This window comes from Cynara cardunculus, assembly GCF_001531365.2.
Source record: "Cynara cardunculus var. scolymus isolate 2C chromosome LG 7, CcrdV1, whole genome shotgun sequence".
Lineage (NCBI taxonomy): Eukaryota > Viridiplantae > Streptophyta > Magnoliopsida > Asterales > Asteraceae > Cynara > Cynara cardunculus.
In genome coordinates, this window is record NC_037534.1 from 9,660,833 (window position 1) to 9,671,332 (window position 10,500).

Sequence of the window (10,500 nt, forward strand, 5' to 3'; positions counted from 1 at the left end):
CGTGCGCCCATAAGTGGATTTGCAAAAATTTGCTTAACTTTCTATGAATTGACGGTGTATTTTCAAGATCATTCATTTCAAAGTATGATGTTAATGCTCCTCATTATCATCACAAGGGGGAGATAAAAATGAATGGCGGAGTAGTCATAAAATGAATGAATCTTTTTGAGTCATTTATGAAGATTGGGGAAGTTTTCAAAGATTTGAAGGAGTTGATAGATAATTTCTGATATTTTCTGAAGATTATTGCTCTGAAATGATCAAGGTGGAGTGAATGTGAAGATTATTCTGTTTTGAAAGAAGAAGGAGTTTGTTCAAAAGTTTTCTGTATCTAGTTAAAAGTGGAGATTGTTGAAAAGAATACTTTGTCAAGTTCAGGAGAGCTGTCAAATTTTCTGAAGCTGATTAACGATCGGAGGAGATTGTTAATAATTGGGGGAGATTGTTTCTAGTTTGTTAAAGTGTTGAAGATTGTCAGAGATAACTAACATAGGAAGAGATTGTAAAAGTTTTGAGGTTTGAAGATTGTCCAAGATTTAAAGATCAAATCTTGAAGAAATCAAGTTTGCTGAATGAATTTTGAAGATCGTTGCTATTCAAGCTGAAAGGTTAAAGATCTGAAGAATTTGGTGTTTTGGACTTGAATCCAAAGGGGGAGATTGTTGGTCAAAATGTTGTATCCAAGCCCCATGCTTAATATGTTTTAATTGCTTTGTAATAGTTGCCTTGTTCTTTGTAATGGTAGGTTTATTTCCTTTTATAGGTTGCTATAAATTGGAAGTAGTTGTTAGTTGGTTGTTAGAACTGTTGACAAAATTCAATCATACGTACACACAATTGAAAGTGAATTTGAGAGACATTGTAATCAATAACTTTGTACACATTTGACTTCAATAAACTTGTCGACTAATTCAAATCATCTTTCTATGTTTTTGTTTGATTAGACTTGAATCTAGGATCACGGGTATCGCTCTCAGATTCGTCATGGGATCAATGATGATACCATCATTATTTGCTCAGAATTTGTGTCATATATAGGATGTGACATTGATCTTGATCTTTTGGAGTTAGAAGAAAGAAAACCAATGTTTGTACTTTTGGTTTCTGGAAAGACATTCTCCCTAAGCACCTTAGTTTGCTCATAGTTGTATAAAGTTCCATATAAAGCAGTAAGAGAAATATGATGAAGATCCTTAGAAGTTCTTAAGCACATGGTTAATCTCCCATGAATCTGGTAAACAATCCATAAATTTTTACAATACCTCAACATTATTAAAAACATCGTCATGCACTTTGAGATAGTTTAGGAGAGAATTGAACTTGTTTTCCTGTACCCATGACTCGCTTGTTCAGTACTGCTAACTATTATTGAAGGGTTCCGTCTATGTCAGTACGAATTGTCTGACGAGATTAATCATTTTGCTTGGCTTTACTTCATACATTTCTTCATATAGAACAATGAGCATATCTTTTGTAGAAGTAAGATTCATGATGGAGTGATAAACACTGTCGGGTAGTGACGTTGCAATGATAGTCCTGACTTTGGTATCAACTGCAACTTGCTTCTTGTCATCATCCATCCATAAATTTGGAGTTTTGATATTTGCTCCTAGTCCAATAACTTTATCATTTTCATTTCCATCGCCAAGAAGGAAGGTGATAAGTACATATGGACCATCTTTTAGAACATTTAGGACTTGATTGTCTACCCCTTCAAAAAAGAGAATCATCCTATCTTTTCAAAGAGATAAATTATCTTTTTTAAAAATGGGGAGGTTTGGATAGAGTGCCATTGTCATTGTTTGTGGAAGTCATCACATATCTTCTTTAAGAAATAAAACAAACCGCTCTAATACCACTTGTTGGCCCTTGAATGATAATAACTGACACAATAAGTCTTTGTAGAAGGAGGGGGGAGGGTTGAATACAAACACAAAGTATTTTTACTTTTTATTTTTGTATGTTTATTAAAGACAAAGAATTACAGATTTGTTACAGGAGCTAGGAAAGTAAGACATGATCCTAAACAATAAGTTTGCTAATGAGAGACAATGTAAGAGAAGAAAGTGCTCTTTCAAATATGAAGTACTGAGATAGTCATTCAGATGGTTGACACTAGTTTTGCCTAATAAACTATCACTCAGAATTCCTTTTAAAATGAGTGAGTTGCAACAAATGATAAAGATGACATTTTTTTTAGCTATCGATGTATTAAATGTTGTTGTCCAACTTTAACATGTGTCTTTATATGATTTGTTGATCAGTGCATGCTAGTACTCCTCATTTCAGTCTTTAAAAGTGATGTATACATTTATTAACCCAACTCATCCTTCTGTATGCAGTTACAACAGTAAACGAAGTATGATACTAATAAAATAGTATTTTAGAACATATGTTGTATGATATGTCAAACATGTCCTTATACCAGGGCAATAGTTAATAATGTTGGTGGGCCAAACTTGCTGGATAAGTTTGCACTCCAAAATCGGCTTGCCAGAAGTACTGAAGTAGCATTTGTTAGACTAAGTTTGACTTTATCTTGTATTGATCTTCTTTTAACTAGATGACAGTTCAATCCGCTTTGATGACGATCTTTGCCTCATTTCACCTAGTCTTCTATTTCGTTGAAGGCTTTTTGTCCTTGGATCAACACCAACAATTATAAGACCTTTTCAAAGGAAAAATCCTATCTATTCTTATTTACGAAATATAAATACACGTCGAATTCCAGCAAAGACTAGTTATAAAGTATAAAACTCGGATGATACACAAGACTTGGATTATTTTATCTTCTTAGAATAGGAGCAGACAATGCATCCTTATATCGAGTACCAAATCCAAACATCAAATCCGGATGCTGAGAAGCAAGTCCATATACCGGATCCGAACATCAAATCCGGATGTTGAGAACTAGTCCAGATATCAAATATGAATATTAAATGTTATAACTCAGATATGACTATTCTGAGGGGTTGTTTGGTAGTTACAGAATGATTAAGTGGTTCGAATGATTAAGAGACTCTCATGATATAGTGCAAAATGAAATATAATTGTTTGATAATTGTTTAAAGCTAAATGATTAAGGGAGACACATGATACAAAATCATTCAGAGGATTTTAGATTAATTAAGAAACAAACTTTTTTTTATCTAACAAGTTTCACCTTAATGATTAAGGAACTGTCGCTTGATAGAACTATCAAGAGTAAACAAACAACTCCAAAAAATCAAATTTTATTCGGTTACATTGTGAACTTCTAAAAAAACATGAATCAAATTTGGTTTTTAAAATAAAAATAATTTGAGGATCTCAATTCTCAAAACGATATGGGGATGACGATGAATGCCAGCTTTCTGTGCCCGCCAAATCCAAAAAGAAATTTTGTTCCCTAGCATTCAAACCCACCCCTCGTAAACACAGCCCCCAAATCCAATCCCGACGATGATGGATTCCATTTCTCGTCGTTTTCTCCATCTGCCGGCCTATTCATCATCACCCATATGTCTTTTCCTTCGATTCTTCCATCCAATGCTAATTTCACCCGAGTTAATTGCCATTTCGCTTACACAATCATCGTCGTCGTTGTCGTCATTATCTCCTCAGAATCTGGTTTACATGACGCCTTATATCTATAGCCTTGCTGATTGTTCAGTAGGATAGCAATGGTGCCTTGAAGACAGTGTTCGACAAGTACTGACTCCCCTGTAGTGATCAAGAAAAAACCAACGTATGGGTTGCGTTCAGGGAAAGCCGTCACCAACCAATAATCGTCGACAGTCTCGTGGTGGTAGCCTTCATAAGTTGAAGATTGATAATGGATATGTTATAGGTGGAAATGAGGGAAAACCCATTGCTGCACGGAAACCGTTTGTAGAAACGTCTGTGAAGGAGAATAGTGGGAAGAAGAATAATCATGTGGGTGATGGTGTTAATAATGGAAACATTGGAAAGGAAGGAGGAGGTGAGAATGATAGGAAGATCAGCAGAGAAGGAATTGGGAATGTTTCTCAGAGAATTGGGGTTGGTAAGAAGATCGGGTCAGATGAATTGATTGATGGATGGCCTAAATGGCTTGTTGATAATATTCCCAAAGATGTTTTGGCTAATTTGGTTTCTAAAACAGCTGATTCTTATGATAAGCTTGCTAAGGTTAGTACGAGTTCTGTGTGTTATTCATTGTTATTCATCAGTGATTGGCTTAGATTACCCGATGGGAATTACATAGATAGGAGTTGGAATCTTGTATGAACCATGATCACATTATCATGTCATCAGCATTGACTCTATAAATATGTTTGTGTGATTCTTGGATTTGTATGTAGAGTAAATGTTACAAGCAATAGATAGAGGTGGTAAATCGACATGTTGAGGTGGTAAAATGGGAGGGTAGAACGAATTAGGTAATGGGTTAAAATGAAGTGCAAATTGCATGAAAATAAAACCTACTTTGTTTTCTATTTTAAGTAACATACTTTCGTAATTTTCATTTTGGTACCTCAGATGTGATATTTCAAAGTTATATGTACCTGGTTGACTGGATTAACCATTAACTGGTCACTATGTTGATGTGGAGTATGACTTAATATAATTTGTTGATTTAGCCAATGATGTGGATTTTCTTGTATAAAAATAAATTTAGAACATGTAGTGTGTATGTGTGTGTGTATATATATATATATATATATACATGTATATATATATATATATACATGTACGCATATAAAAAAATAACATTATATGATATATTATGAATGTATTAGACTGTTAAATTGTTTTTACTAATTATAATTGAAATGTATTGAATAGGTAAATATAACATTATGTATCTACTATATACAGATCAAATGGTTCATATCATTCCTTCTGTATCCTATCATCTGTGTTATGCTGCATTGTTTCTTTTTGTTTCATATGGTTACCTTTTTGTATCATTTGGATTATCTTATACTCATGATGTTGTGTGTAAAGTATCATTTTGTACCGTGTCATACTATCTTAAATATTGTACGATTGCATTCGGTTTTTCTGCCATTCACATTGTATCGTATTACATTATGAGCTAAATTTTATTTTAAAGTTTCGAATTTGAAAAAAAAATTATAATACATTATGGAGACAAATTGGTTGCATGATTAAAAAAGGAAAAAAGGAATAAAGAGAGAATTTTCATCAATTCCCTTTCTTTTTAACTGTCTTATGAGAAACCTACCACAAACATTTTCTCCACGAGAACAACCACTCTGCTTCTTTGGATAGAGGTTAGGTCTGTGTATCTCTCATCCCTTAGCCCCTACTTCTGAGAGGGACATACGTTCGTTTGGTTTGGTTTCTGTGAGAAACCTATAACTTTTTTGGTACTTCCTTTGTTCCGAGAAAGAAATACGACTTTGACTTCTTAGTTAGATGAACTAACTTTTAAGATTCAAGATTGATAAAAGTTCTTTAACTATTTGAGAAAAAAATCAACAACCAGATTAAAGTTCATTTCAATGCTACAAATAACTAAAAGACTTGTTGATAGTTTGAAGTTCTGTTCAGTATCATAAATCGGTCTAAATATTACTAGGTTCGATCTTAATTTTAAATGTGTATCCTTCTGTTGATTCATGTTCATATTACAAAGTATGTCCATCTTTCTTTTTCTTATGAATGTAGCATTGTAAAATGGATATTGAAGATCACGTGATTGAATTACATGTTTCTTTTTTGTACTTGTAGATAGGTCATGGAACATATAGCAATGTCTATAAAGCTCGAGATAGGGATACCGGAAAGATTGTCGCCTTAAAGAAAGTCCGTTTTGACACATCAGAGCCAGAGAGTGTGAAGTTTATGGCAAGAGAGATTATCATTCTACAGAAACTAGACCATCCAAATATCATCAAGCTTGAAGGTCTTGCCACATCTAGAATGCAATATAGTCTTTACCTGGTGTTTGATTACATGCAATCAGATTTGACCAGAGTTATTTCTCGGCCAGAAGGAAGGCTAACCGAACCACAGGTCCAACCGTTAAAAAACTTTTAGATCTTTAAACTAGACTTTCCTTGGCCATTTCTTTACTGCTCATTTTGATGAAAATATCAGCATTTAGGGAAATTTTTAAGCTAAAAATACTTGTTTGCTCATCATTGTTTCAAAAAATCGGTCACATTGATTTGGGTTCACTAGATTCTGTGTTGTTCTTGTTAAAGGGTATATTGGACATTTGATTAATATTCAAAAACTTTTCTCAAACAATGTCCTCTTTCTAACATTGTAATTTTTGTTTTATGGAGTGTAATTGGTAGCTTCTTAAGAAATCTAACAACCGGATGCTTTGAAATAGAGTAAGTTAGACGAAAGGGGTTTGGAAACCATGCAAATCAACAACTCCGAGTCTACAAAACAATTTTCTACTTGGACGAATGGTTTTACGTAGCTAGATATGAAGAGAAGTCTCGCTCATCAGGTTTTAGATTTGTATGTCAATTTTTTCTGAAGTTTTGGATCTTCTTTAAAAAATGCAGTCAGAAACAGAACTTTCCAAATCTTTGAGAAATTGATAATGACCCATAACAATACTTGTACCATCCCTCAGACCCTACTTTCGAGTGAGATATAATGGGTTTGTTTAGTCATAGCATTTTGTTTGTGGTAATACAGGTTAAGTGCTATATGCAGCAGCTGCTCTCTGGTCTTGAACACTGTCATGAGAGAGGGATTTTACATCGAGACATTAAAGGATCAAACTTGTTGATTGACCAAAATGGGATGCTAAAGATAGCAGATTTTGGGCTGGCAAACTACTACCAGCCTAAACAGAAACGACCCCTTACAAGCCGAGTTGTGACACTATGGTATAGAGCTCCAGAGCTGCTCTTAGGCACCACCGATTATGGAGTTGGTATCGATCTTTGGAGCACTGGATGCCTCTTGGCTGAAATGTTTGTGGGTAGGCCAATTATGCCCGGAAGAACAGAGGTTAATACTCCTATAACATTTTCTTTAGTTTTCATTTTCAAAAGACGCAACATTTACTTTCATGGCGATAGTATTTCAAAAACTAGAAAGGTTTGTTTTTTCTGCCAAAAGGGGTAATGAACCCACCATCTGGAGTGTCCTCACAGTACCAGTCCCTTGACTCCCAAAAACAGGTGGTGGTGCCTGGGGTTGAACAACCCCCCCCCATTCATTCTGCGAGGATGCCACCTCTTTACCCGGTAAGATAAAATCTGCAAGGAAGGAAGGCTTGTTGCTGTCCGTTCAAGGCCAATGTCCAAAAATTGTACTCCCCCGTCCCAAAATAAATATCCACAATGAAAATGGCACACAGTTTTAGAAATGTGTAGTTATTACACTTTTAACTAAATGACGATTTTACTCTTAATAATAGAGGGACTAATTGATTTCTCTATCTCATAATCAAGGGTAGAATTGGAAAGTATGCACTTTATTTTTAAAGGTGGACACTTGTTTTGGGACAAACTATATAGAAATTTGGATACTTATTTTCTGACAGAGAGACTACATTCTTTGAGAAATTATTTCCCTTGCTTTTAGTCGAACGTAGTTGTACAAGAAGAGATTCTAGCTTAACCTGAAAGTTGTATGTGTTTCTTTTCGCAGGTTGAGCAGCTTCACCGGATTTTTAAGCTTTGTGGATCTCCTCCCGAGGACTATTGGAAAAAGATTAAGCCACCAACAACCTTCCGACCGCCACAAAACTATGTTCCAAGTTTCCGTGAAGCATTTACAAATTTTCCATCTTCTTCGTTTGGTCTCTTGACCACACTTCTGGCTCTGGATCCAGCATCTCGTGGAACTTCCGCTTCTGCACTCCAAAACGACGTGAGTTCAAAATACCTGTTCTTTAGTCAATGTTCTGTTTTCATGCACTTGCTTCTGACTGCATATTTTGTTTGTTGTTAGTTTCTAACTGTTTTCCAATTTTTATCAATGCCTTTTCGCATTTTCAAGTACTTACATTCTTTCTCCACGATTTTAAAAAATATGCTGGACCCTTTCTCTTTGTGCACTTTACACAAGCCGGAGGTTTTCACAGAAACAACCACTCTACTCTCAAAGTAGGGGTCACGTCTGCTTACATTTCACCCCTTGGACCTCACCTCTGGTGGAACTTAATGGGTTTGTTTGGTTTTCAAGTGATGCCATTTAGATTTGGTTTTGTGGGTCCCATTTAATTCGATGCAAGAAGAAATGAGATGTGATTGTGGTCAATGAAATCCATGAAATGAAGAACAGATGAAGAGGGGAAATGGTATGAATGAATGAAACAATATCAAATCGTTTCTAACTGCTATTCTTGTGACAGTTCTTCTCTTCAAGTCCATTAGCATGCGAGCTCTCGGGTTTGCCTCTTACGAACAAAGAGGAGGAGGAACCGATTCAATTCTACGATAGAAACACGTATGCCATCTTTTAGGTTCACTTTTCTTACATATATATATCTTCACATTTCATCATAAACAACAAGCCAATCAAAATTGTCAGATGCTCACTTTTTATGTGAGAGAGTTCTGCGATCGTTTTTAACGTTCACTACTGACATGATACAACCGTTGTATTCAGTATTTTTTAGAAACATTTTTCTTGACTTACGTGTAATGTATGTTTATGAGCACGATTGATGATTCATTTGTGAATTTCCTTTCTCACAGGAACAGAACCATGAAAACCAAGCAAAAAACTAGGAAATCCCGGAAAGGTCACAACAGAAACATCTCCGTTTCTGAACTCTCGACCGAGAATTCTGGATCGTCAAGAGAGGTGATTCCACCCACTCGAAATCAGTATTGTAGGCCAAGATCAATGATTTAGGACTCCAGTATTCGTGTTATTTACGACCGATGTAGTTTGTTTCTAATGTGGAGGTTTTTCTAACGACCTTTTGTTTTGAATATGCAGCAAGAGAAGCATGTCGACAAGAACTCGGTAAGCCAAGAGACGGGTCGCAGCACGAGTAGCAATACATCGAGTAAAAGGACAAACACGACAATTGAGCACTCGCCACCATTTACTCTTGCCTTCCATTCGAATCCTCCTGACAACAACAGGTCAGCAAGAACCGAAGCTCATCCTAATGCTTTAAAGAACATAAAGAATTTCCCGCTCTTACTCGCATCCATAACACAAACTGTCAATCACATGGAAGAAAACCGGAACGGTCTCAACCGCCGGTCCATGTCTAACGTCGATTTCCGACATCTAGACATTGAAAAGATATCCAAACTCTTTGGTTTAGATGAACATTAGGGTTTTTCAATTGTCTTCTCTTGGATTTGTTTTTCACAAGTAAACTACAAATTACTGATAAAACGGCGATTTGATTTGAATGATTTCGTTACCGTTCTTGCTTTTATACTTGGAACTTCCCTCTTCAACGATTTGAATTTATGCAAAAACGAGCTTAAAGTGTACATAAACCAGACTTTCAAACGAATGGGTCATTGGTGCAACGGTATCCATGTTGACTCAACCTCCCGTAAGGTCAATGGTTTAAACGTCACAAAAAACCAAGAACCATACCTAATTATTTGTTTTATAGAAATATTATATACTTGAGAAACCAGACCTTCAATTATAAAGTCAAAAACAAGATGATACAAAGCAACAAAAAAAAAACCGAAAAACCGAAAAACCTAAACACACACACACACACGCATATATACATACGTAAGATCAGGATCAGGATCAAGAACGGGATGAATCGTAGGTGTCGGTAAACTTGTTCTTGATCCATTTGAAGCTGTTCCTTAAGGAAGATTTGAGTTTGCCTTCCATGGTGTACATGTTATATGAAGCTACCCTCTTTCTTCGCTTCACCTTGGGATTTTCTCGATCTCCAGGGCCGTTGAAGCTGAACGACTTGTCTCGATCCTCGAACGCAAACCGGGCTTCTACATACGGAGTCGAGTAATTCGGAAACGATTTACTTTTCTCCATTTTTATGTTATCAAACAAAAGGTTTCAAAAGTTGGAGGTTTTGAGGTGTCTTAAGTTGGAGCTACTTGTGTGTTTTTGGCTCATTATATAGCAATAGCACCACTATAGAAAATAAATGGCATAATTATGGATAATATTTTAATTATAAAAAATTAAATAATAATTATAATGATTAATTTTATTATTATTATTATTATTATAGTAATTATAATAAATAAGTTTGGCAGGTAATCTCAACTCTCAAGCAACTACTTTTCTTTAAATATATGGAAATTTGATGTGATATATAATTTAATTATAAGTAATTGATTGATCATCAAATGCTCGAAATATGTGTTTTTTTGTTTGTCATGTTTTAATCATATATATATATATATATATATATATATATATATATATATATATATATAGGGTATATTTCTTTTACAACTTTGTGCATTTGTACAACATTTGCAACCCAATTAATTGAGATATTTATAGAAATGATTGGAGTTCATTTATTATGATTTGAATATTTATGGAATATGAATAGAGTTTATTAATTATGATTAATAC

The 10,500-nt window shown here is 34.9% G+C and overlaps 2 protein-coding genes across 2 annotated transcripts; one reads left to right on the top strand and one right to left on the bottom strand.

Annotated features, from left to right (window-relative positions):
• The first annotated feature begins 3,581 nt into the window (after nucleotides 1-3,581).
• LOC112515589 (probable serine/threonine-protein kinase At1g54610) lies at nucleotides 3,582-9,316 on the top strand. The gene is made up of 7 exons (XM_025122485.1): nucleotides 3,582-4,149; nucleotides 5,719-6,003; nucleotides 6,646-6,963; nucleotides 7,609-7,830; nucleotides 8,315-8,409; nucleotides 8,661-8,769; nucleotides 8,908-9,316. The coding sequence occupies exons 1-7, from the start codon at nucleotides 3,730-3,732 to the stop codon at nucleotides 9,253-9,255; spliced, it is 1,797 nt and encodes a 598-aa protein (XP_024978253.1). The 5' UTR covers nucleotides 3,582-3,729; the 3' UTR covers nucleotides 9,256-9,316.
• A 133-nt stretch (nucleotides 9,317-9,449) lies between these two features.
• On the bottom strand, nucleotides 9,450-10,016 carry LOC112515901. Its single transcript, XM_025122866.1, has one exon. The coding sequence runs from the start codon at nucleotides 9,943-9,945 to the stop codon at nucleotides 9,694-9,696; it is 252 nt and encodes an 83-aa protein (XP_024978634.1). The 5' UTR covers nucleotides 9,946-10,016; the 3' UTR covers nucleotides 9,450-9,693.
• Nucleotides 10,017-10,500: the final 484 nt, after the last annotated feature.

Excerpts from the sequence above, each read along its gene's own strand:
- LOC112515901 (XM_025122866.1), bottom strand. The coding sequence starts at position 9,945 with ATGGAGAAAAGTAAATCGTTTCCGAATTACTCGACTCCGTATGTAGAA.
- LOC112515589 (XM_025122485.1), top strand. The coding sequence starts at position 3,730 with ATGGGTTGCGTTCAGGGAAAGCCGTCACCAACCAATAATCGTCGACAG. Across the intron at positions 4,150-5,718 it reads CTTATGATAAGCTTGCTAAG|ATAGGTCATGGAACATATAG; the intron begins GTTAGTACGAGT and ends TTGTACTTGTAG. Across the intron at positions 8,410-8,660 it reads CAATTCTACGATAGAAACAC|GAACAGAACCATGAAAACCA; the intron begins GTATGCCATCTT and ends CCTTTCTCACAG.